The sequence below is a fragment of the Bos indicus x Bos taurus genome, chromosome 11, assembly GCF_003369695.1.
Source record: "Bos indicus x Bos taurus breed Angus x Brahman F1 hybrid chromosome 11, Bos_hybrid_MaternalHap_v2.0, whole genome shotgun sequence".
Taxonomy (NCBI): domain Eukaryota; kingdom Metazoa; phylum Chordata; class Mammalia; order Artiodactyla; family Bovidae; genus Bos; species Bos indicus x Bos taurus.
This window is the reverse complement of record NC_040086.1, coordinates 30506527-30532717: the sequence shown is the minus strand read 5'-3', so window position 1 is coordinate 30532717 and position 26191 is coordinate 30506527. Positions and strand designations below refer to the sequence as shown.

General features: G+C 39.6%; 1 protein-coding gene across 2 annotated transcripts in view; it reads right to left on the bottom strand.

Moving 5' to 3' along the window:
* The window catches only part of PPP1R21 (protein phosphatase 1 regulatory subunit 21), a 72416-nt gene that overhangs the window by 11640 nt on the left and 34585 nt on the right, over window positions 1–26191 (bottom strand). For both annotated transcript variants that reach the window (XM_027555207.1, XM_027555209.1), the window contains exons 12-16: window positions 25740–25876; window positions 16022–16114; window positions 11867–11994; window positions 8016–8168; window positions 5272–5364 (exon numbers count right to left, since the gene is read on the bottom strand). In XM_027555207.1, coding sequence (XP_027411008.1) covers window positions 5272–5364; window positions 8016–8168; window positions 11867–11994; window positions 16022–16114; window positions 25740–25876 — 604 coding nt within the window. The remainder of the gene's footprint in view (window positions 1–5271; window positions 5365–8015; window positions 8169–11866; window positions 11995–16021; window positions 16115–25739; window positions 25877–26191) is intronic.

Genomic DNA, 26191 nt, shown 5'->3' with positions numbered 1-26191 from the left:
CTTCGGCACTCAGCTTTCTTTATGGTCCAACTTTTACATCCATACATGACTACTGGAAAAACCAAAGCTTTGATGAGACAGACCTTTGTTGACAAAGAAATGTCTCTGCTTTTTAATATGCTGTCTAGGTTGGTCATACCTCTCTTTCCAAGGAGTAAGCGTCTTTTAATTTCATGGCTGCAGTCACCATCTACAGTGATTTTGGAGCCCCCCAAAAAATAAAGTCTGACACTGTTTCCCCATCTATTTGCCATGAAGTGATGGGACCAGATGCCATGATCTTAGTTTTCTGAATGATGAGTTTTAAACCAACTTTTTCACTCTCCTCTTTCACTTTCATCAAGAAGCTCTTTAGTTCTTCGCTTTCTGCCGTAAGAGTGTTGTCATCTGCATATCTAAGGTTATTGATACTTCTCCCGGCAATCTTGATTCCAGCTTGTGCTACATCCAGCCCAGCATTTTTCATGATGTACTCTGCATAGAAGTTAAATAAGCAGGGTGACAATATACAATCTTGACACAGTCCTTTCCCAATTTGGTACTAGTCTGTTGTTCCATGTTCTAACTGCTGCTTCCTGTCCTGCATACAGGTTTCTCAGGAGGCAGGTAAGGTGGCTTCATATTCCTATCTCTTTAAATATTTTCCACAGTTTGCTGTGATCCACATTCAAAGGCTTTGGCATAGTCAATGAAGCAGAAGTAGATGCTTTTCTGGAATTCTCTTGCTTTTTCTATGACCTAATGTATGTTGGCAGTTTGATATCTGGTTCCTCTGCCTTTTCTAGAACCAGCTTGAACATGTGGAAGTTCTCGGTTCACGTACCATTGAAGCCTGGCTTGGAGAATTTTGACCATTACTTTGCTAGCGTGTGAAATGAGTGCAATTGTACGGTAGTTTGAACATTCTCTGGCATTGTCTTTCTTTGGGACTGGAATAAAAACGGACCTTTTCCATAAGCTATAAGAATGGATAAATTATGTAATTCACACAGTAGAATACTCAACATGAATGAAAATGGACCAAACACAACAACATGTAACATGGATGGAATATCACATACATAATGTTGAACAAAAGAAGCCAGATCTGAAAGAGATGCAGCATAGTTCTCTTTTAATATAAAGTTCAGTATCATGTAACAAAACAAAGAATGCAGGATTATAGTTATCTTTGGAAAAGAGGAGAGCAGCAACTGGAGAGGGGCATGAGGGAGGTTTCTGGGGTCCCAGCAATATTTTTTTAAATACATTTCTTCATGTAAGATTATATCTTTTCCAAAACTTTCATCTAGCTACTGGTTAGAGTGTTTACTTGTGAAAATTCACTGGAATATATTAATAATTTATATACTTTTCTTTATGTTGTACTTAAATAAGGAGTTTTTAAAAAGCTAATTCTCAAGGCAAATGAAAGCTTGAGAATTAAATAAAAATAAAAGCGATCTTTCAGTGAATTCCAAATGCTTTACCAAATGATTGAACAATTACCACGTAGCAGACACTGTTCATATATTTTCCTGCCGGTATCCCACGGAAGCCTCCTAACAGTCCTACAATTCTCACTTTTCAAAGAGGAGACCTGAAGTTCCAGGAGCTGAATCCTTGCTAAGCTAAAGGCTGAGCCAGGATTGGGGACCTCACATGTCTGGTTCATTAGTCTGATTCTTTTCACCATGTTACACTGCCTCCTACTGGCTCAATTCAATTAATCCTTATGAGACCCTACAGGGTAGATCAGATCAGATCAGATCAGTCGCTCAGTCGTGTCCGACTATTTGCGACCCCATGAATCAACCCCATGAATCGCAGCACGCCAGGCCTCCCTGTCCATCACCAACTCCCGGAGTTCACTCAGACTCACGTCCATCGAGTCAGTGATGCCATCCAGCCATCTCATCCTCTGTCGTCCCCTTCTCCTCTTGCCCCCAATCCCTCCCAGCATCAGAGTCTTTTCCAATGAGTCAACTCTTCGCATGAGGTGGCCAAAGTACTGGGGTTTCAGCTTTAGCATCATTCCTTCCAAAGAAATCCCAGGGCTGATCTCCTTCAGAATGGACTGGTTGGATCTCCTTGCAGTCCAAGGGACTCTCAAGAGTCTTCTCCAATACCACACTTCAAAAGCATCAATTCTTCGGTGCTCAGCCTTCTTCACAATCCAACTCTCACATCCATATATAACCACAGGAAAAACCATAGCCTTGACTAGACGAACCTTTGTTGGCAAAGGAATGTCTCTGCTTTTGAATATGCTATCTAGGTTGGTCATAACTTTCCTTCCAAGGAGTAAGCATCTTTTAATTTCATGGCTGCAGTCACCATCTGCAGTGATTTTGGAGCCCAGAAAAATAAAGTCTGACACTGTTTCCACTGTTTCCCCATCTATTTGCCATGAAGTGATGGGACCGGATGCCATGATCTTCGTTTTCTGAATGTTGAGCTTTAAGCCAACTTTTTCACTCTCCACTTTCACTTTCATCAAGAGACTTTTTAGTTCCTCTTCCCTTTCTGCCATGAGGGTGGTGTCATCTGCATATCTGGGATTATTGATATTTCTCCCAGCAATCTTGATTCCAGTTTGTGTTTCTTCCAGTCCAGCATTTCTCATGATGTACTCTGCATAGAAGTTAAATAAACAGGGTGACAATATACAGCCTTGACGTACTCCCTTTCCTATCTGGAACCAGCCTGTTGTTCCATGTCCAGTTCTAACTGTTGCTTCCTGACCTGCATACAAATTTCTCAAGAGGCAGATCAGGTGGTCTGGTATTCCCATCTCTTTCAGAATTTTCCACAGTTTATTGTGATCCACACAGTCAAAGGCTTTGGCATAGTCAATAAAGCAGAAATAGATGTTTTTCTGGAACTCTCTTGCTTTTTCCATGATCCAGTGGATGTTGGCAATTTGATCTCTGGTTCCTCTGCCTTTTCTAAAACCAGCTTGAACATCAGTAAGTTCACGGTTCACATATTGTTGAAGCCTGGCTTGGAGAATTTTAAGCATTACTTTACTAGCGAGTGAGATGAGTGCAATTGTGTGGTAGTTTGAGCATTCTTTGGCATTGCCTTTCTTTGGGATTGGAATGAAAACTGATCTTTTCCAGTCCTGTGGCCACTGCTGAGTTTTCCAGATTTGCTGGCATGTTGAGTGCAGCACTTTCACAGCATCATCTTTCAGGACCTGGAACAGCTCCACTGGAATTCCATCACCTCCACTAGCTTTGTTCGTAGTGATGCTTTCTAAGGCCCACTTGACTTCACGTTCCAGGATGTCTGGCTCTACGTCAGTGATCACACCATCATGATTATCTGGGTCATGAAAATCTTTTTTGTACAGTTCTTCTGTGTATTCTTGCCACCTCTTCTTAATATCTTCTGCTTCTGTTAGGTCCATACCATTTCTGTCCTTTATCGAGCCCATCTTTGTATGAAATGTTCCTTTGGTATCTCTGGTGTTCTTGAAGAGATTCCCTAGTCTTTCCCATTCTGTTGCTTTCCTCTATTTCTTTGCATTGATCGCTGAAGAAGGCTTTCTTATCTCTTCTTGCTATTCTTTGGAACTCTGCATTCAGAACTCTGCATTCAGATGCTTTTCACTTCTCTTCTTTTCACAGCTATTTGTAAGGCCTCCCCAGACAGCCATTTGGCTTTTTTGCACTTCTTTTCCTCGGGGATGGTCTTGATCCCTGTCTCCTGTACAATGTCACAAACCTCATTCCATAGTTCATCAGGCACTCTATCTATCAGATCTAGGCCCTTAAATCTATTTCTCACTTCCACTGTATAATCATAAGGGATTTGATTTAGGTCATACCTGAATGGTCTAGTGGTTTTCCCTACTTTCTTCAATTTAAGTCTGAATTTGGCAATAAGGAGTTCATGGTCTGAGCCACAGTCAGCTCCTGGTCTTGTTTTTGCTGACTGTATAGAGCTTCTCCATCTTTGGCTGCAAAGAATATAATCAGTCTGATTTCGGTGTTGACCATCTGGTGATGTCCATGTATAGAGTCTTCTCTTGTGTTGTTCGAAGAGGGTGTTTATTATGACGAGTGCATTTTCTTGGCAAAACTCTATTAGTCTTTGCCCTGCTTCATTCTGTATTTCAAGGCCAAATTTGCCTGTTACCCCAGGTGTTTCTTGACTTCCTACTTTTGCATTCCAGTCCCCTATAATGAAAAGGACATTTTTTTGGGGTGTTAGTTCTAAAAGGTCTTGTAGGTCTTCATAGAACCGTTCAACTTCAGCTTCTTCAGCATTACTGGTTGGGGCATAGACTTGGATTACTGTTATATTGAATGGTTTGCCTTGGAAACGAACAGAGATCATTCTGTCGTTTTTGAGATTGCATCCAAGTACCGCATTTAGGACCCTTTTGTTCTCAATTTAGACAGGCAGGTGTGAGACTGGAGTTCTTATCAGATTAGCCTGCAGCTGGTCTGTGCCAGAGTGGGAAAAGCAATAGCTCTGATGTCAGACCATTCTGCCACTTATTAGTTATTAATCCTTTGGATAAAAACTTCTTAATTGCTTCAAGCCTTAACCTTCCTCACATAAAATAAGACAAAAATCCAAAATAAATTAAGATACTCCACATTTCACTGTCTCAGGAATTTTGTTTTTTAGGAATTATTATGTGGATTAAATTTTCAGTTTCAACATCCTCTCGGATTAATGTTGAAAAGATAAGTGATACATATCCAAAAATGAAAACAAGGTCAGCTTAGGCAAAACACTCTCACATAAATCTGTGCCCTCTTTAAAAGAAATATTTCTAAAACTAAAAGCAAGCCTGGTAAAGTAAATAAATTTAAAGTAAATAAACTGCTGGCAAATGCTAAACTGGTGTCAGATTGTACCAACTTCTGAAAAAACCAGTACTGCCTACCTCCACCTACCTCCAAATTCAACTGACCAATAGAGTACTGGAAATTTTTCATTCCTGCTCCTTTAAGAAATAAAAATAACTCACTGACTCTCTAGCCTTCTCCACTTTTTGCCTTATTACTTCAGACATTTAAATCTAGCCTAAATTATTAATCAGCATGGCAAAAGTATACTGATATTTCTTTATTGGCAATTTTAACACCAACTGAATCAGGATGACTTAGAGTATCAACAAGTGTTTTTCAATGAATTACGCTTATGGTACATGTGTTAATTTTAGACGTTTACTTACATAGCCTTTTAAATCTCTCAATGTATGTTAAAAACCTTCCACAGGGGATTTAACGTTCATCATCTTTAGCAAGCATCATGATTTTCCCAACGCCATACCTGTTGCGCAAGGCCTTCTCGACTTTCAGTAGAGCTGAGAAGGACCCGGCGGTTTGCCAGAGCTTCTTCATAAGGCACAGATTCCAAGAGGGGCTATGGAGAAAGCATCATAAGAATTAAAGAAAAAAGCTGCATGATTTCCCTGACCTTACAAATAAAAGTGCTAAATGAAGTTTAATAATCAAATTCAGGTGTGTGTCTATACAGACTAGTTCCTTTAATACATGTGAAAAAGAAACTTAAAAAAACAAACAATGAAGGGGAACATGTCATACCAGTTATAAGCAACACTGTCTAAAATCATAGGACTTACACCAAAATAGACAGATAAAAGAATGACACAGAAAATCTAGAAACAGATAAAAGCACATACAAAAATGTATTATGTGACAAATGTTGCATTTTTACATCAATTGAGAAAAGATAAACTGGATAAATCATGCAAGGACAACCAGCTAATAATTCAGAAAATTTAGACCCTGATTTCATACTGTATATCAAAATAAATAAATTCAAGATGGGTTGAAGATTTCAATCTAAAAAGTTTAGACCACAAAAATACTGGAAGAAAAAAACAGGTGCCCTGGAGTAGGAAATGACAACCCACCCCAGTATTCTAGCCTGGAAAATTCCATGGACAGAGAAGCCTGGCGGGCTACAGGGCACAGTGTCATAAAGAGCTGGACATGACTGAATCACTGAGCGCACACACACGTGTGCATATAAAATATTCAAGAGTGATCAAAATGATTAATATAATTTATGTTTATGTCTAAAGAAAACTCTTTTGGTAATTATAAAATAAAAAATCTAAATATTAAAGAAAAAAAAAATACAGGTGAACACATCTATAATGTTGAAAAGTACCCTGACTTTCCAAGATTGCCCTGAGAATCATCACCATAAAGGAAAAAGAATGGCTTGATGATAAAAAAAATTGAAACTTCTAAACTTTGAAAAATTACTGCAGCAAACTGAGGGGAAAATATTTCCAACATAAACAAAGGACTAGAATCCTTAACACAAAGAGAGCTCTTTTCAAACCTAATTAGGAACATTTATTTAAAAATAGGTGAACAATTTAAGCAGGAATTGATAGAATAATATAAACAGTAATTTATGAAAGGACGTTCCATTTCAATAATAAGCAGAGAAATGCAAGTTAAAACAATAACAAGAAAGCTCTTATCTCTGAGATTGACAAATGAAATTTACGGGTTAGATTTATACCTCTATTGCTGGTAAATTATAAACAGGTAACCTTCTCGAAGTGTAGACAGGGAAAAAACATCAAAATGTGAAACATTTACACACTCTGAACAAACAATTCCATCTTTAGGAATTAATAATTAAAACATTTAGGTCACCTTATACGTTACTAGGAGTATACAACTGCCCTTAAAGGTAATCTGGCAGTAAATATTAAAATTTAAAATAGGCAAATCACATCATCAGAATGTTCCACCTCTCAGTATTCCACACATACGCCCAAGGAGGCATTTACAAAGTTATCCATTGAAGTATAATTCTAACAGTGAAAAACTGGAATCAATCTAAATGCCCTCCGAAAGGAGAATACCTAAATGAACCATGGAACGTTTACATTATAGAATTCCATGCTGTGTTTAAAATGAATATAGTAGCCATCATATGTATTGATATAGATCTCTAAAACTTACTTTAAATGAAGAAAGCTACACAATGAAACATGCATACAAGTTTTTTTTTAAAAAACAAATTTAGAAAAGTCTTTATATTATGTATAGTTCAAAATTTATACAGATGAGTATAAATATTCCAAAAGAGTCTGGAAAGTTACACATCAAACTGATAACTACAACTACCACTGAAAAGGAACTGGAATTAGGAATTGTAATTTACCTATAATGTTGTCATGTAATTTTATGCATTATGTGTAACTAAAAGTTAAAAAGAAATGAGAAGGTAAAAACAAATACACAAAGTTCCATGTGCAAGAATATGCCATGTAGTGTTGCATATAACAGTGAAAAATAGGAAGCAACCTAAAACTCCATGAGCAATGATGGCTTGGCTTAACTAAATTATTACACATTTACAGAGTGAAATACTATATATAAAATACTAGATGCATTAAAATGATAGCAATTTATAAGTATAGATACATATTTTTGATACATAAAAATATCCACAATGCATTAAAAGGAAAAAAAACAATTCTAAAACAGTGTATGTATCCAGAATTACTGCTTTTATAGTGTGTGTGCACATGCATGAATGTATATACTTTAAAATTTTAGGGAGCTAGAGATATACTGTAACAAAGTTAACAGTAGCTACCTTTGGATGGTGAAATTTGATGTACCATAATTTTCTTCTTGTACAGAAATATTTCTTCTGATTTCTTTTTGTAATGATCATGTATTTGCATTATATTGAGAAAAAATTATAAATGTACTTCAATTTTTTTGTTTTTTCTACAAACTTAAGATTTCCTGAAGTTTGACACTTATTGGCTGCCTGGCTGTCTCACCCTAAACTCTGTCAGGCGCTGGAAACGGAAATCTAACACAGCCTAAGAGGTGAGGTTTGGGTCTCCGTCATATCCTACTTTCCAAAGTCCTTCCACCCTTGTAATACCCACCAAGCACCTGCTCCTCAAAATTGAATAAAGCATAAATATCAACTGTGGGGAAACTACTTCCATTCTCTGGAATTATTTCAGATTTTCCCTCTAATTTAAATGTTAACAGGAGTTCACAAACCTTTCTCAAAGCCTTCATATAGGCAGCAGCTTTTTTCTTATACTGCAGCATGCATTCGGCTGAAAGAGGACTGATGAATCCACTCCCTGTCTTGGGCCCATAGCTCAGGGAAGCAATGAAGTAGTCCACGTTGTTGCTGAAGAAAGATGCAATCTAAACCAAGCGTGACAAGAAGATCGATTTTGTTTTCCAATAATATATTTAAAATATATATCTAACAGTTTTCAGAGCAAATTAAGGATACTGAGAATGCAAATGAAAGTTCAACACATGCTCAAAAGCCCACATTTACTTATTTGAAGAGAATACTTAGGCAATGATTTATAATAAACACAACATCAGTTTAAATTTTCAGTCCAGACTGGTGACGTGTGTATTCTACTGTTTCTGAAAACCAAGGCTGATTCTGATTTATTCTGTAGACAATGTTTATGAGCTGTTTACCTCACCAAATCTGCGCCTGTGCTCCAAACATGTATGTTTGGGTTTATACATTCCATTTGCATCTTAACTTTGACTGTTTCATACTCCAACACAAGAAATGACACAAGCATCTTGAATATATAATTTCTACTTAAATTTCACTCTGTAAATCTCAATCTGTGCATTACAAATAAAATAGGAAAGAAATTGACTGAAAATTCAGTACACCCTTGTCATTTACAGATTTAACACTTGCTTACAACAACAAAAATCCATGACTGTATTTTTTCTGAGCCATGATTTTGAATCTACAGTCTATACAAAATGGTGTTATAAATTAAAACGTCTAAGAAAGTTATTAGCCAGAAAAATTAAAGTCTTGGATACATTCAGGAGTATTCAATTTCAATAAATAAGAACAAGTGACTTGTGAAACAAGAGTATTTTACCTTGGCAAACACTGCTCAAAAAGTAAGCACTCACTAATGGTCTAAAAGGTTATCTTTTTCATCAATATTTTACTATATCAAATGAAATTCTATGTTAGGTAGTATTTAGAAAAATCAAAACTCTAAAAATCTTGAGTTGTATATTCCATTTACATGACACAGACGAGACATACCTAGAAGCTGCATTTAGGTCGTGGCAGTATATAGTAAAGTTTACTTTCTTTCCTCTCTAGTATTTCTGTATTCCCCAGGTGTTCTTTAATATGCATATGTTATACCTTCCTAGCGGGTTTTTTAAAAATTACAAATGATAAAATTTAGTTTAATCAAATCACATTAGCTAAGTATTCAGCTGCCACCAACTAATACTTAATTCAGATAATTATTTTAGTTAAAAACCATTTTAATAAAAATTTCTGAGTGAAGATCAAAACCTTTCCTTGAGACAACTGTTAAGGTTTCAGGCAAAGTAAATCTAAAATAAACTATGAAGTATTCAGGAATTTAACATTCCAGAGTTCTCATTAAAAAGTGACAAATACAAAGACTCCTGTAAAATGTCAATATTCTCTTTTTTTCAGAATTTTCCTTAATTGAATCAAAGTTAAAATCATCATCAGAAAGTTTCCAGAATGCGTGTAGATGAAAGTGTTACAGAGGAGGCAGTAAGGATAATCTGGCTAAGGAGTCCTGTAGGCACTGATGAGTTGACAGAATCTCATAACACCCTTTAACTACAGCCCTAAACAAGAGCAAACTGTCACGAAGACCAGTCTGACTTTGGGAAAGATAACACTGAATATCTAATATAATCTATGATCATTTCTGATTAACTTAAACCACTTGAAAAAAGTATGCTCCCTCCTACTAAGGTCAACCTGTCAGAAAAATAATGGTATATAACACAGATAGAGATTAGCATTTTCTTGAGAAATTATGTTGGATCTGTTGAAATAAATGGGCTAAGATAGTCCTGAATACAGCCCTTTCAGTTTTATATGTATGGGTAGTTCTCAGAGAAATCTTAGTCACTAAAGGCTTTGATGACAGGCACATGAACATGTCTTCCCTGAGAACTCAGTTGGTAAAGAATCTGCCTGCAATGCAGGAGGCCCCAGTATGATTCCTGGGTTGGGAAGATCCACTGGAGAAGGGATAGGCTACCCACTCCAGTATTCTTGGGCTTCTCTTATGGCTCAGCTGGTAAAGAATCCGCCTGCAACCCTCTTACACAGTTGGTGGGAATGCAAACTAGTAGAGCCACTACGGAGAACAGTATGGAGATTCCTTAAAAAACTGGAAATAGAACTGCCATATGACCCAGCAATCCCACTGCTGGGCACACACACCGAGGAAACCAGAATTCAAAGAGACACTTGTTACCCCAGTGTTCATTGCAGCACTGTTTATAATAGCCAGGACATGGAAGCAACCTAGATGTCCATCAGCAGATGAATGGATAAGAAAGCTGTGGTACATATACACAATGGAGTATTACTCGGCCATTAAAAAGAATACATTTGAATCAGTTCTAAGGAGGTGGATGAAACTGGAGCCTATTATACAGAGTGAAGTAAGCCAGAAAGAAAAACACCAATACAGTAATACTAATGCATATATATGGAATTTAGAAAGATGGTAATGATAACCCTATATGCGAGACAGGAAAAGAGACACAGATGTATAGAACAGTCTTTTAGACTCTGTGGGAGAGGGCGAGGGTGGGATGATATGGGAGAATGGCATTGAAACATGTAAATTATCACATGTGAAATGAATCGCCAGTCCAGGTTCGATGCATGATACAGGGTGCTCGGGGCTGGTGCACTGGGATGACCCAGAGGAATGGGATGGGGAGGGAGGTGGGAGGGGGGTTCAGGAGGGGGAACACATGTACACCCATGGCAGATTCATGTCAATGTATGGCAAAACCAATACAATATTTAAAGTAAAAAAATAAATAAATTAAAAAAAAAAAAAAAGAATCAACACCAAAAAAAAAAAAAAGAATCCACCTGCAATGTGGGAGACCCGGGTTCGATCCCTGGGTTGGGAAGATCCCCTGGAGAAGGGAAAGGCTACCCCACTCTAGAATTCTGGCCTGGAGAATTCCATGGACTATATATAGTTCATGGGGTCGCAAAGAGTCAGAAACAACTAAGCAACTTTGACTTACATTAACATGCAATTAGAATATGACATCTACTGAAAGGAGTTAGCCCACATAGAACAATTTTTAACGAAACTGCACTCCGGTCAGTTTATGACAATAATTAAGTACTTCATGATCCAAATGATCATTATCTAATATTAAGAATTCAATGAGAAGACATGTGTTGAAGTCACCTTAAAAGTACGAATTAAGGTACAAAACCACAAAGGTACAAACAAAAATCTTGGTGGAGAAAAAACAAAATATAATAAAAGTCTTATAAATCTTTTTCTATACCCCAATTTCTGTACAGCAGACCTTGAATATACATCAGGATCTATAGTGAGACCACCTGGTATCTAAAACATCAACAGTGAGTGACCCACTTACTCATCACAAACATTTAACAGCATTCCGTATTGTGTCACATATTAGGTAGGAAGGAGGAAAAGGGAGACAACTTTATTTTACGAAAAAGGCTGATAATCTAAAATCGTTTTACAGATTAATTTTTCTACTATGTCAATCAAGAAAAAAAAAAAAAAGAGATGCCAGTCCAGGATCGATGCACGATACTGGATGCTTGGGGCTAGAGCACTGGGACGACCCAGAGGGATGGTATGGGGAGGGAGGAGGGAGGAGGGTTCAGGATGGGGAACACATGTATACCTGTGGCGGATTCATTTTGATATTTGGCAAAACTAATACAATTATGTAAAGTTTAAAAATAAAATAAAATTAAAAAAATAAATAAATAAAATAAAATCTAGAATTAAAAAAAAAAAAAGAATTTAATTTAACGTCAATATAAACCAGAGAAAAATTACCTTTCCTGCTCCATTTGTCAATGCCACTACTGATGACAGGATGCAGTCATTAGTTGTTATGAGCTTCTGGGTTGTTGTTGGAAGTTCAAGCTCTATTGTAGCCTTTTGACTATAATGTTTGGAAATATCTATGAATCCAATTAAATGAAAACTCATCAGTATCTATATACAAGTTGGATACAGTCAACCAACCCGTTGACCTCTCATTTCTATGCTTACAAATTTACAAAACAAGTCTGACAAAAGACGGTCCCAAATATCATAATTGGGCTGAATCTCAATTAGGTTTCAAGTCCACATGCAAAGAATAGAGAGCACTGAGGGTCTCTTAACACCATCCTGGGGTCACTATTATGGCCTAGAGCATGTTGGTCTCAGTCTCTTTCATTTGAGAGTCAGTCCTTATTCTTGTGCTGCGTAAATGACCCTAACCAGTATTTACCAGTTAAAAACTTTGTTTTGACAGTCTAGTAGGCACAAATGAGAATTTTTATTGTGCTTATATAAACAAACCATGAGGCTGGAAAAGAACAGCCAACATAGGCATGGTGATCCACAGTCCTTATTGGATCTTAACCAGTTTGCCAGAACATACTTTAACAATAAGAAAGGTCTGCACAGCCAAATAAGGATTGAACACTGCAATGTCTGGCTTCACATTCTACTGCCTCCAGTCCAAGAAAATTACAACAAAGGCCTGTGGTTCTAAAAGCATAGAAGAGAGGCTTAGACAGAAACATGTAGAGAGAAACAGCAGTAGGTAAAACTCGCCAAACAGCTAAACTTGGGGTTTTCTGGGTCTCTGAGAAATAAAATAATTTCATCCTGAAAATAAGGGGGAACAGAATTAGCAAGACAACATTGATTTGTGAGGAAGGACAACTATATTTGTAAATAATAAAGAGCTTACAATACAGCCTCCTCTGAATTTTTATTTCTTTATTTTTTTGAATTTTTAGACTACTTCAGTTACAACAGCATTATCACTACCAACAAAGCGAAAAATAGATCACAAGACATGGAAATTAATTGTTATAGCAGGCATGTATACGAAGACCTTCATTTATTCAGAATCAAGAAATTTAGTTGATTTTAGACTATAGATAAATAAGAGGAAATAAGACTATTTAGAAATAAGAGATTTAACGTGGTATAACCATGATATTTCAGCACAATTTAAATTTATTTATTAAAGACTAGAAAGATTTAACGTGGTATGATCATAATATTTTTAGCATAAAATCACTGTTTTATGAAATTTCTTTTTCTAAAATTTAAAGCTAAGAAATTGTGTTATTTATATACATTGTATGTATATATACAAATATATGTAAACTGTTACATACAAAAGCTTTTAGGATAGGCTTAGATTTATAAAAAATTTACAGAGTTTCCAGATACCCTTAGCCAGTTTTCACTATGGTTAACATCCTATGTTAATATGGTACAGCTGTCACAGTGAAGAAACCAACTAATTGGTACATTACTATTATGTCTAATATATTTTAAAAAATAAATGATTATCTTCTATAAATTCATAAGACAGCCAAGTGAATAAAAATTCAGTTGGAATGCTGGACATTTTTGGTATACTGAACTTGCTAGCTCCCAAAGCAGACATCATCTTTCTACACACCACAGAAAGTTTTACTCAATATTTTACTGTCTGTATACAATGCTATAATACAACTGGGCTGGCAGGCAATCTTGGCTGACTGCATAGGTAATTAAAATACTTATAAAAGATGTATAATACTAAGAACCCTCCCATGGCTTCTAGTGGATCAAAGCTACTGTAGTTTGACTATAATAATTCTCCCCATTCAACTGTTTACTCTTTATTTATTGAATCTAAATATTTTAATTATTTAGGATGTTCCTTGACGTTAAATTTTAACTTCAAAAAGAACAAGGAAATCATGTGACCTAGACTAGAGATTTATTTTTGTTTAATGTTTCCTATCAGTCTACCTGCTTTAGACTTGAGACTAAAGATCAAACAATTCTCACTTGTTAAAAGATTAATTCACTCCCATTTTAATTCCTTGTAGGACACACATTTTTATAAATCTCTCTCTCTCACTTTTTATATTAAGACCAGCCTGCCTGCTTGCTTGCCTGCCTTCCTTCCTTTTTCCCAACTTGGACCAAGCAATTATGCAAGGCAAAGGATCAAGGGAAAAGATTTGAAATAAGAGCTCTCTTAAAAACAAAGTTTATTCTGTTAATGCCAGTTAATGCTGACTCTGAGAGATATGAGAGATACACAACACTCTTCCAACTAGGTAAGAAGACAGATTTGAACTGTAAACCTGTCAGCAAGAGCCCATAATCTGCTTGCCAACCATTCTTCATGTTTCCCAATATTTTAAATTTATATTATGTACACTTTCAAGAACAGAAACAAGCAGAGGCACAAAGAGGGCTTAGGGGGCCTCTGATCCTCCCATAATCTCCACCAGCTCTTGACAAATGGTAACAGCAGCATCCTTTGATTTGGACCACTCAGCATCTAATGCCACATATGAACAAAAGCACCTTCAGAAAACTTAGAAACACATTATTATTATTTATAGAAATATAAATAAAATCAAGATTTTTCAATGTAAATAAAGCTTTAATCCTTCTCAATGGATAGCCCCCCTCCATGGCTCTAGCCCCTCCTTTATCAAAATTCTAGAGAAAATACTAGTAGGAACAAATCATAATATTAGCACAGGAAAACTTAGGAAACAAAACCAAAGAATCTGTAGTCACAGAGCAGTTTGTGGTTTCAATGGCCTAGTTCTGGAACAGAAGACTGTGGTTAAGTCTGAGCTCCCCAAATCAAAAGCTGCACAGGAAAAAAGTTCTAGTCCCTTGGGCTTTCTATGGACCAGACTAGGTTCTGCAGCGTTGGGACTCATTATCGTTACCTGCCACCAAATCTGTCTATGCAAGCTGTGATTTCTGCAACCAGAGCTAGCTCCAGAAGTACAGCGACTTCTACAGTTCCTTATAATTGAAGACAAGCCTCAAAAAGGACCATTCTCAAGACTAAGGCGGTATTAGGTAATACTACTGGGACTAAGATAGATTCCCAGCAACACAGGTTATGTGTCAGTTTATAGAAGGGCCCCCAATATACACATTTTATATATGCAATCCGACAAAATCTTAAGTTTTTAAAATATATTTTCTGTGAAACCATTAATTGGTCACTAACCATACATTAAACACCACAGTGAAAAATCTAGGTACCTGGGCTACTTCCAAAGGTGGTGGTTTAGTCACTACGTCATGTCTGTCTCTTGCGACCCCATGGACTGTACCCTGCCAGGCTCCTCTGTCCATGGGATTCTCCAGGCAAGAATACTGGAGTGGGTTGCCATTTCCTTCTCCAGGGGATCTCCCCAAAACAGGAATCGAACCCAGGTCTCTTGCATTGCAAGTGGATTCTTTACCTACTGAGCTACAAGGGAAGCCCTACTTCCAATAGTCCTTAATAACTGCTCTGCCCTCTCTTTCTGCTCCTGCTCCAATAGCCACCAAAAGGAAAAGAGAGAGGGGAAAGAAACCAAAAGCCATGCAGAGATATAAATTAAAAAGTCAGGACTCAGAATCATATGCTAAGAAGCAAAAGAAATGCCTTTCGACAAGCGTATTCTTAGGAGCACACGGCAAGCAAAAACTGATGAAAGTTTAAAAACAGACCTTCAGTCTGTAAGTTTCTCCTGAACGAAACAGGATTTATAATGGGTACTCTCAACAAAAAAATGCACAGGAGGGTGGAAAACCAGTACATTATTTCCAGGAACTTTACACCTTTGTTTCCTCAGTCCCTTCATGCTTGGGCTCTAACAAGTGTGGTATTTTGCTAAATGCCTCTGAATAGCATGTCTGACTTGATAAAATTCATACACCTCCCTTAAATCAGTATAATGTATTTTTGGCTAAAGTTCTGCACACAAGGGTTTCTCATCAGTACTTTGTTTACCTTCAGGAAAGAAGCAGATGGAAAAAGCAGAAGGCAGTAAGCTGTGTACTTTAACGTAAGCCAAATGCTACTAAGCCTTTATCTAGGGTCTATTAGCCTTGGCAGTATTTGTTTAAATCTCATTCAGGCAGATCTCAGAAAAGGGACGAAGCTTATTTATGTTCTTTTTCAAGTCTCACCTTTCATGACATCATGGAATCCATGCAGAGCAGCACCAACATTTGTTAACACACAACTGTAGTTTGTCCGAAGGAGTCCATCTGGCTCTGTACCTAGGAAACCAAGATCACAGACCTAAGCACTGTCCCAGAGGACTTCACCCAAAACACTGAGCCCACCATCTTCTCTCCACCCTTGGGAAGAGAATCAGTATCACTTGTGACATGTTGAACATAATGGCTCTCAAAATTCCTGCAGACACATGCAGACAGAATGGTGATGATTACAGACACCTAAACTGATCTGGAGCGACAGCGGTGCAGCACTGGAGCGACTGTGAGGAGATACTTCACGTCCAGGGGCAGAGATATAATGGCCATCGGAGGTAAATCCATCCATCCCAGTCCATTTTAGTTCGCTGATTCCTAAAATGTCGACGTTCACTCTTGCCATCTCCTACTTGACCACTTCCAATTTGCCTTGATTCATGGACCTCACAAAGAAGATCCCTATGCAATATTGCTCTTTACAGCATTGGACTTTGCTTCTACCACCAGTCACATCCACAACTGGGTGTTGCTGTGGTTCCGTCTCTTCATTCTTTCTGGAGTTATTTCTCCACTAATCTCCAGTAGCATATTGGGCACCTACTGACGTGGGGAGTTCATCTATCAGTGTCCTATCTTTTTGCCTTTTCATACTGTTTATGGGGTTCTCTAGGCAAGAATACTGGAGAAGGCGATGGCACCCCACTCCAGTACTCTTGCCTGGAAAATCCCATGGACGGAGGAGCCTGGTGGGCTGCAGTCCATGAGGTTGCTAAGAGTTGGACATGACTGAGGGGCTTCACTTTCACTTTTCACTTTCATGCATTGGAGAAGGAAATGGCAACCCACTCCAGTGTTCTTGCCTGGAGAATCCCAGGGATGGGGGAGCCTGGTGGGCTGCAGTCTGTGGGGTCGCACAGAGTTGGACATGACTGAAGCGACTTAGCAGCAGCAGGCAAGAATACTGGAGTGGTTTGCCATTCCCTTCTCCAGTGACCCACATTTTGTCAGAATTCTCCACCACGACCCGTACATGGCATAGTTTCATAGTTTCATTGATTCAGACAAGACTGTGGTCCATGTGATCAGATTGGTTAGTTTTCTATGATTGTGGTTTTCAGTCTGTCTGCCCTCTGATAGAGAAGGATAAGAGGCTTATGGAAGCTTCCTGATAGGAGAGACTGACTGAGGGGAAACTGGGTCCTGTTCTGATGGGCAGGGCCATGCTCAGTAAATCTTTAATCCAATCTTCTGTTGATGGGTGGGGCTGTGTTCCCTCCCTGTTATTTACCTGGGTGCAAACTATGTTAGAGGTAATGAAGATAATGGTGACCTCTTTCAAAAGGTCCTTTGCAGGAACTGCTACACTCAGTGCCCCTAACCCTGCAGCAGGCACCGCCAACCACTGCCGACCCATGCCTTCACCAGAGACTCTTGGATTCTCCTGGGCAAGTCTGGGTCAGTCTCTTGTGGGGTCACTGCTCCTTTCTCCTTGGTCCTGGTGCACACAAGGTTTTGTTTGTGCCCTCCAAGAGTCTATTTCCCAGTCCTGTGTAAGTTCTGGCAGCTCTATGGTGGGGTTAATGGTGACATCCTCCAAGAGGGCTTATGCCATACCCAAGTCTGCTGCACCCAGAGCTCCTGCCCCTGTGGCAGTCCACTGCTGATCTGTACCTCCACAGGAGATGCACAAACACAGTTCTGCCTCAGTCTCTGTGTGGTTTCTGGGTCCTGGTGCACACAAGGCTTGTTTGAGCCCTCTGAGCATCTCTGGCGGGCATGGGGTTTGATTGTAAATGTGAACTCACCCCTCCTACCGTCTTGCCGGGGCTTCCCCTTTGCTCTTGTACGTGGGGTATCTTCTCACAGCTGCTCCAATGCTGCACAGCCGCAGCTCCAGCACCTACTGTCTTGCTGAGGCTTCTCTGACCTTGGACGTGGAGTATCTCATGAGTGAGAGTGAAAAAGTTGGCTTAAAGCTCAACATTCAGAAAACTAAGATCATGACATCTGGTCCCATCACTTCATGGCCAGTGGATGGGGAAACAATGCAAACAGTGACAGACTTTATTTTTTGGGCTCCCAAATTAATGCAAATGGTGACTGAAGTCATGAAATTAAAAGACACTTACTCCTTGGAAGAAAAGTTATGACCAAACTAGACAGCATATTAAAAAGCAGGGACATTACTTTGCCAACAGAAGTCCATCTAGTCAAAGCTATGGTTTTTCCAATAATCATGTATGGATGCAAGAGTTGGACTATAAAGAAAGCTGAGCTCCAACTGAGCTCCAAAGAATTGATGCTTTTGAACTGTGGTGTTGGAGAAGACTCTTGAGAATCCCTTGGACTGCAAGGAGATTCAACCAGTCAATCTTAAAGGAAATCAGTCCTGAATATTCATTGGAAGGACTGATGCTGAAGCTGAAACTCCAATACTCTGGCCACCTGATGTGAAGAATTGACTCACTGGAAAAGACCCTGATGCTGGGAAAGATTGAAGGCGGGAGGAGAAGGGGACGACAGAGGAAGAGATGGATGAATGGCATCACCAACTCAATGGACGTGAGTTTAAGTAAACTCCGGGAGTTGTTGATAGACAGGAAGGCCTGGCATACTGTGGTCCATGGGGTCGCAAAGAGTCGGACACAACTGAGTGACTGAACTAAAGGGCAGAGAAGCCCCAGCAAGATGGTAGGACGGGCAATATCGTGTTTAGAATCAAACCCCATACCTGCCAGAGATGCTCAGAGGGTTCAAATAAGCCCTGTGCATACCAGGACACAGAGACCACACAGAGACTGAGACAGAACTGTGTTTGAATGTCCCCTGAGGAGGTACGGGGTCAGCACTGGACTGCTACAGGGGCAGAGGTTCTGGGTGCAGCAGACTTGGGTATGGCATAAGCCCTCTTGGAGGAGGTCGCCATTAACCATAGAGCTGCCAGAACTTACACAGGACTGGGAAATAGACTCTTGGAGGGCACAAACAAAACCTTGTGTGCACCAGGACCAAGGAGAAAGGAGCAGTGACCCCACAAGAGACTGACCCAGACTTCCCCGGGGATGTCCAGGGGTCTCCAGCGGAGGTGTGGATCAGTGGTGGCCTGCTGCAGGGTTAGGGGCACTGAGTGCAGCAGTGCCTGCATGGGACCTTTTGAAGGAGGTCACCATTATCTTCATTACCTCCACCAGAGTTTGGCATCAGGTTAAACAACAGGGAGGGAACACAGCCCCACTCATAAACAGAAAATTGGATTAAAGATTTACTGAGCGTGGCCCTGCCCATCAGAACAAGACCCAGTTTCTTCCTCAGTCTCTCCCATCAGGAAGATTCCATAAGCCTCATATCCCTTCTCTATCAGAGGGCAGACAGACTGAAAACCACAATCACAGAAAACTAACCAATCTGATAACATGGACCACAGTCTTGTCTAAATCAATGAAACTATGAGCCATGGTGTCTAGGGCCACCCAAGATGGACGGGTCATAGTGGAGAGTTCTGACAAAATGTGGGTCACTGGAGAAGAGAATGGCAAACTACTTCAGTATTCTTGCCTAGAGAACCCCATAAACAGTATGAAAAGGCAAAAAGACAGGACACTGAAAGATGAACTCCCCAGGTTGTTTGATGCCCAATATGCTACTGGAGATCAGTGGAGAAATAACTCCAGAAAGAAGAAAGAGACGGAGCCAAAGCAAAAACGACACCCAGTTGTGGATGTGACTGGTGGTAGAAGCAAAGTCCAATGCTGTAAAGAGCAATATTGCATAGGAATATAGAATGTTAGGTCCACAGAGTTAGTGTTAGTTGCTCAGTGGTGTCCGACTCATTGTGACCCCACGGACTATAGCCCACCAGTCTCCTCTGTCCATGGGATTTTCCAGGCAAGAATACTGGAGTGGATTGCCATCCCCTTCTCCAGAGGATCTTCCTGACCCAGGAATCAAACCATGGTCTCCTGCATTGCAGGAGAACTCTTAACCCTTTGAGCTACAGGGAAGATCTGTTAGGTCCATGAATCAAGGCAAATTGGAAGTGGTCAAAGAGGAGATGGCAAGAGTGAACATTAACATTTTAGGAAACAGCAAACTAAAATGGACTGGAATGGATTAATTTAATTCAGATGACCATTATATCTACTACTGTGGGCAAGATCCCTCAGAGGAAATGGAGTAGCCATCATAGTCAACAAAAGAGTCTGAAATGCAGTTCTTGGATGCAATCTAAAAAATGACAGAATGATCTCTGTTCGTTTCTAAGGCAAACCATTCAATATCACAGTAATCCAAGTTTACACCCCAACCAGTAATGCTGAAGAAGTTGAAGTTGAACAGTTCTACAAAGACCAAGAAAACCTTCTAGAACTAACATCCAAAAAAGATGTCCTTTTCATTATAGGGGACTGGAATTCAAAAGTAAGAGTGAAGAAATACCTGGAGTAACAGGCCAATTTGGCCTTGGAGTACAGAATGAAGCAGGGCAAAGTCTAATAGAGCTTTGTCAAGAGAATGCACTGGTCATAGTAAACACTTTTCCAACAACACAAGAGAAGACTCTACACATGGACATCACCAGATGGTCAATACTGAAATCAGACTGATTATATTCTTTGCAGCCAAAGATGGAGAAGCTCTATACGGTCAACAAAAACAAGACCAAGAGATGAATGTGGCTCAGATCATGAACTCCTTATTGCCAAATTCAAACTTAGATTGAAGAAAGTAGGGAAAACCACTAGACCATTCAGGTATAACCTAAATCAAATCCCTTAAGATTATACAGTGGAAGTGACAAATAGATTCAAGGGATTAGATCTGATAGGCAGAGTGCCTGAAGAACTATGGATGGAGGTTCATGACATTGTGCAAGAGGCAGTGATCAAGACCATTACCAAGAAAAAGAAATGCAAAATGGCAAAATGGTCATCTGAGGACAACCAAATAGCTGTGAAAAGAAGAGAAGCCAAAGGCAAAGGAGAAAAGGAAAGATATACCCATTTGAATGCAGTTCCAAATAACAGCAAGGAGAGATAAGAAAGCCTTCCTCACTGATCAATGCAAAGAAATAGAGGAAAACAATAGAATGGGAAAGACTAGAAATCTCTTCAAGAAAATTAGAGATACCAAGAGAACATTTCATGCAAAGGTGTGCACAATAAAGGACAGAAATGGTATGGACCTAACAGAAGCAGAAGATATTAAGAAGAGGTGGCAAGAATACACAGAACTCCTCGTACAAAAAAGATCTTCATGACCCAGATAATCACGATGGTGTGACCACTCACCTAGAGCCAGACACCCTGGAATGCAAAGTCAAGTGCGCAAAGCTAGTGGGGGTGATGGAATTCTAATTGAGCTATTTCAAATCCTAAAAGATGATGCTGTAAAAGTGCTGCAGTCAATATGTCAGCAAATTGGAAAACTCAGTAGTGGCCACAGGACTGGAAAAGGTCAGTTTTCATTCCAGTCCCAAAGAAAGGCAATGCCAAAGAATGCTCAAAGTACTGCACAACTGCACTCATCTTACATTCTAGCAAAGTAATGCTCAAAATCCTCCAAGCCAGGCTTCAACAGTACATGAACTGTGAACTTCCAGGGATTTAGAAAACGCAGAGGAACCAGAGATCAAATTGCCCACATCTGTTGGATCACTGAAAAAGCAAAAGAGTTCCAGAAAAACATCTGCTTTATTGACTACACCAAAGCCTTTGACTGTGTGGATCACAACAAACTGTGGAAAATTCTTAAAGAGATGGGAATCAGGCACCACCTGACGTGCCTCTTGAGAAATCTGTATGCAGGTCAAGAAGCAATGGTTAGAACTGGACATGGAACAACAGACTAGTTCCAAATCAGGAAAGGAGTATGTCCAGGCTGCATATTGTCATCCTACTTATTTAACTTCCATGCAGAGTACAGCATGAGAAATACTGGACTGAATAAAGCATGAGCTGGAATCAAGATTGCTGAGAGAAATATCAATAATCTCAGATATGCAGATGACACCACCCTTATGGCAGAAAGCAAAGAAGAACTAAGAGCCTCTTGATGAAAGTCAAAGAGGAAAGTAAAGTTGGCTTAAAACTCAACATTCAGAAAACTAAGATCATGGCATCTGATCCCATCACTTCATGGCAGATAGATGGGGAAACAATGGAAACAGTGACAAACTTTATTTTGGGGGCTCAAAAAGCACTGAATATCCTGATTGCAGCCATGAAATTAAAAGACGCTTGCTCCTTGGAAGAAAAGTTATGACCAACCTAGATAGCATATTAGAAAGCAGAGACATTATTTTGCCAACAAAGGTCTGTCTCGTCAAAGCTTTGGTTTTTCCAGTAGTCATGTATGGATGTGAGAGTTGGACTATAAAGAAACCTGAATATCAAAGAACTGATGCTTCTGAACTGTAGTTTTGGAGAAGACTCTTGAGAGTCCCCTGGACAGCAAAGGGATCCAACCAGTCCATCTTAAAGGAAATCCATCCTGAATATTCACTGGAAGGACTGATGCTGAAGCTGAAACTCCAATACTCTGGCCACCTGATGTGAAGAACTGACTCATTTGAAAAGACCCTGATGCTGGGAAAGATTGAAGGTGGGAGGAGGAGACAACAGAGGGCGAGATGGTTGCATGGCATCACCGACTCAATGGACAAAAGTTTGAGTAAGCTCCAGGAATTGGTGATGGACAGGAAGGCCTGGTGTGCTGTAGTCTACGGGGTCGCAAAGCGTCTGACACAACTGAGCGACTGAACTAAACTGAACTGAAATGGATTTGGATCCCCCATGTCCACAGTCAGTAATGGTTAAGAATCAAAATTAAACTGCAGGATTATGTCTTTCATGATCTCTATGAAATGAAAAGTCTTTGTGAATTTCACCTGTTACTACAGAACACATTTCTCATTTTGTTCTTTTCCCTACATATTACTGTTTGCTGAACATCACTAAAAACACTGTTATTCAAACATCATAATTCTAATTCCAGCATGACAGCATAAGCAAGCTCCTCATATCCACTCTCCAGCCCAACTGATGAAAATTATTTAAAAACAACCACTTAAAACTCTGGAAATTATCTTAAGGGCATCCAGCTAATGAAGAAACAGTTACTCAAGAAAATCTGTATCAATTCAGTGACAACAACAACAATCTGTGGTATCTGAACCAGAACCCACTCCCTACCCCTGGCCAGTCAGTGAGCTAGCAATCCCAGTACAGAGAGTGCAGCAAAGAACACCAGACTCCCTCGCCCCTAATTCAGTAGAGAGCCTCATTCCTAATCCTGCTCTCAGCTCCCTGTTGCTGAGGCTAAATTCTAGTTAAGTATGACTCAGGGGTGGGGGTTCTCTTCTTTCACCCAGCCCTGACTTGTGGGATGCTGAGAATCTGTGGCCATGAACACCCTGGCTCCAGCTCAGTAAAAGGAGTTCCTCGCTGAAAGAGGCAAGTAGAAGCGACTGGGGGCTGCTACCCTCTCCATGGAGTACTCCGCTATACCTACAGGGATGTCACTCTAAGAGAAGTATATCATTGTCCTCACCCCCAGCACAGAACTATGGCTCAGGGCTTTAACCCAAGGGAGAAAGAGTTATTTAAACAGAAAACTCTGAATCTCTTCCCAAAGGAATTAACTTTATTCACAACAGACTACGGATAAGTTCAAGCCCAAGGGTACCCTCAAAAATAATGGCACCTGTGCTGAAGGTAATTAGGAGGAAATTGGTAGGTTCATTAGAGATATAGGGTAAACAGACAAGGATGATCAATCAATTCTTAACAAGGGTGCCGAGACCATTCAATATGGAAGAAACAGTCTTTTCAATAAATGGTACTGAGACAACTGGACAGTCATATGCAAAAGATGAAGCTGGACCTTTACCTCACACTATATACAAAAATTAACTCAAAATGGACCAAAGACCTAATGTAAGAACTAAAAGTATAAAACAAAAGAAAACCTAAGGGTGGGCAAGAATCCCTTAGAAGAAATGGAGTAGCCCTCATGGTCAACAAAAGAGTCCAAAATGCAGTACTTGCATGCAATCTCAAAAATGACAGAATGATCTCAGTTCATTTTCAAGACAAACCATTCAGCATCCCAGTAAACCCATGTCTATGCCCAAACCACTAATGCCAAAGAAGCTGAACGGTTCTATGAAGACCTACAAGACCTTCTAGAACTAACACCAAAAAAAGATGTTCTTTTCTTCATAGAGGACTGGAATGCAAAAGTAAGAAGTCAAGAGACATCTGGAGTAACAAGCCAAGTTTGGCCTTGGAGTACAAAATGATACCTGAAATAAGAGGCAAACTTGGCCTTGGAATACGGAATGAAGCAGGGCAAAGGCTTAACAGAATTTTGCCAAGAGAATGCACTGGTCATAGCAAACACCCTCTTCCAACAATGCAAGAGAGGACTCTAAACATGGACATCATCAGATGGTCAATACTAAAATCAGATTGATTATATTCTTTGCAGCCAAACATGGAGAAGATCTATACAGTCAGCAAAAGCAAGACCTAGAGCTGACTATGGCTCAGATCATCAGCTTCTTGTAGTAAAATTCAGGCTCAAATTGAAGAAAGCAGGAAAAACCACCAGGCCATTCAGGTATGACCTAAATCAATACACAGTAGAGATGATGAACAGATTCAAGGGATTAGATCTGGTCAACAGAGTGCCTGAAGAACTATGGAAGGAAGTTTGCAACATTGTACATGAGGTGGTGACCAAAAGGATCCCCAAGAAAAAGAACACAAGCAGGAAAAATGGTTGTCTGAGGAGGCCTTACAAATAGTTGAGAAAAGAAGAGGAACAAAAAGCAAAGTAGAAAGGGAAAGATATAACCAACTGAGTGCAGAGTTCCAAAGCATAGCAAGGAGAGATAGAAGAGCCTTCTAAGCAATGGCGAACGTATACATCGTATTAAAAACCACAGCTATTACTTTGCCAACAAAGGTCTGTATAGTCAAAGCTATGGTTTTTCCAGTAGTCATGTACGGATGTGAGAGCTGAATCATAAAGAAGGTTCAGCACCAAAGCATTGATGCTTTCGAACCATAGTGCTGGAGAAGACTCTTGAGAGTTCTCTGGACAGCCAGGAGATCAAACCAGTCAATAATAAAGGAAATCAACACTGAATATTCACTGGAAGGACTGATGCTGAAGCTGAACCTCCAATCTGAACCTCCAATACTTTGGCCACCTGATGTGAAGAGCTGACCCCCTGGAAAAGACACTGATGCTGGGCAAGATTGAGGGCAAGAGGAGAAGGGGGAGACCGAGGATAAGACAGTTGGATGGCATCATCGACTCAATGGACATGAGTTTGAGCAACCTCTGGGAGATAGGATAGGGAAGCCTGGAGTGCTGCAGTCCATGGGGTCACAATACAACTGAGTGACTGAACAACAAGTCTTAGTCACTAGACCACCAGGGAAGTCCCTGTACATTCTTAATTTAACTCATTTACCTTCATTTTATAAGTGGGAAAACAGAAGCAGAAAAGTAAAGCGATTTGCCCAAGGCCATAAATGTATAAAGGGCTGCAGGATATGAATCCAAGTTTTTCTGGTCCCAGATCCTAGGCTCTTCTCACTCAAACATGCCAAACAGCCTCCCTTCTCCAACTTCTTGTACTCTAAGTTCTTCACATTGAACCATGAGTAACAAAGACACTTACTTGGCAAGGCAAGAAGGGCAATGTAAGTCTGCAGCTTCTCAAACACAGCTGTCATCTTTTTCATGTCCTGGGACAGCTCTAGATTCCTGGCTCGTAATGCAGACGTGCAAAGGGAAGCTTCACATTCTTCTTCTAGGCTAGGAATGGGCAGAGTTTATAAAAGTGAGCATCCCGAATGATTTTCAATCAGCTATAAGAAACTACCTAAATTGTCAAACATCTATATCCAAAGAGAGAATGAACCAAAAAAAGAAACTTGAGCTCACTGACAAGGTTCCATTTTGTTATATCATCATGTACACACTGGCTTCCTCCAATGCCAATGAAGCAAAAGACGACTAAATGGAAGAAAAGGTGCTCACCGTCTTCCATCCTGAGAGCAGCACAAAAATGCTTCCTTCAAAATATTTTCAGGAGAAAAATACTTCATAGGCTGAATTTCTAAAGAGAAT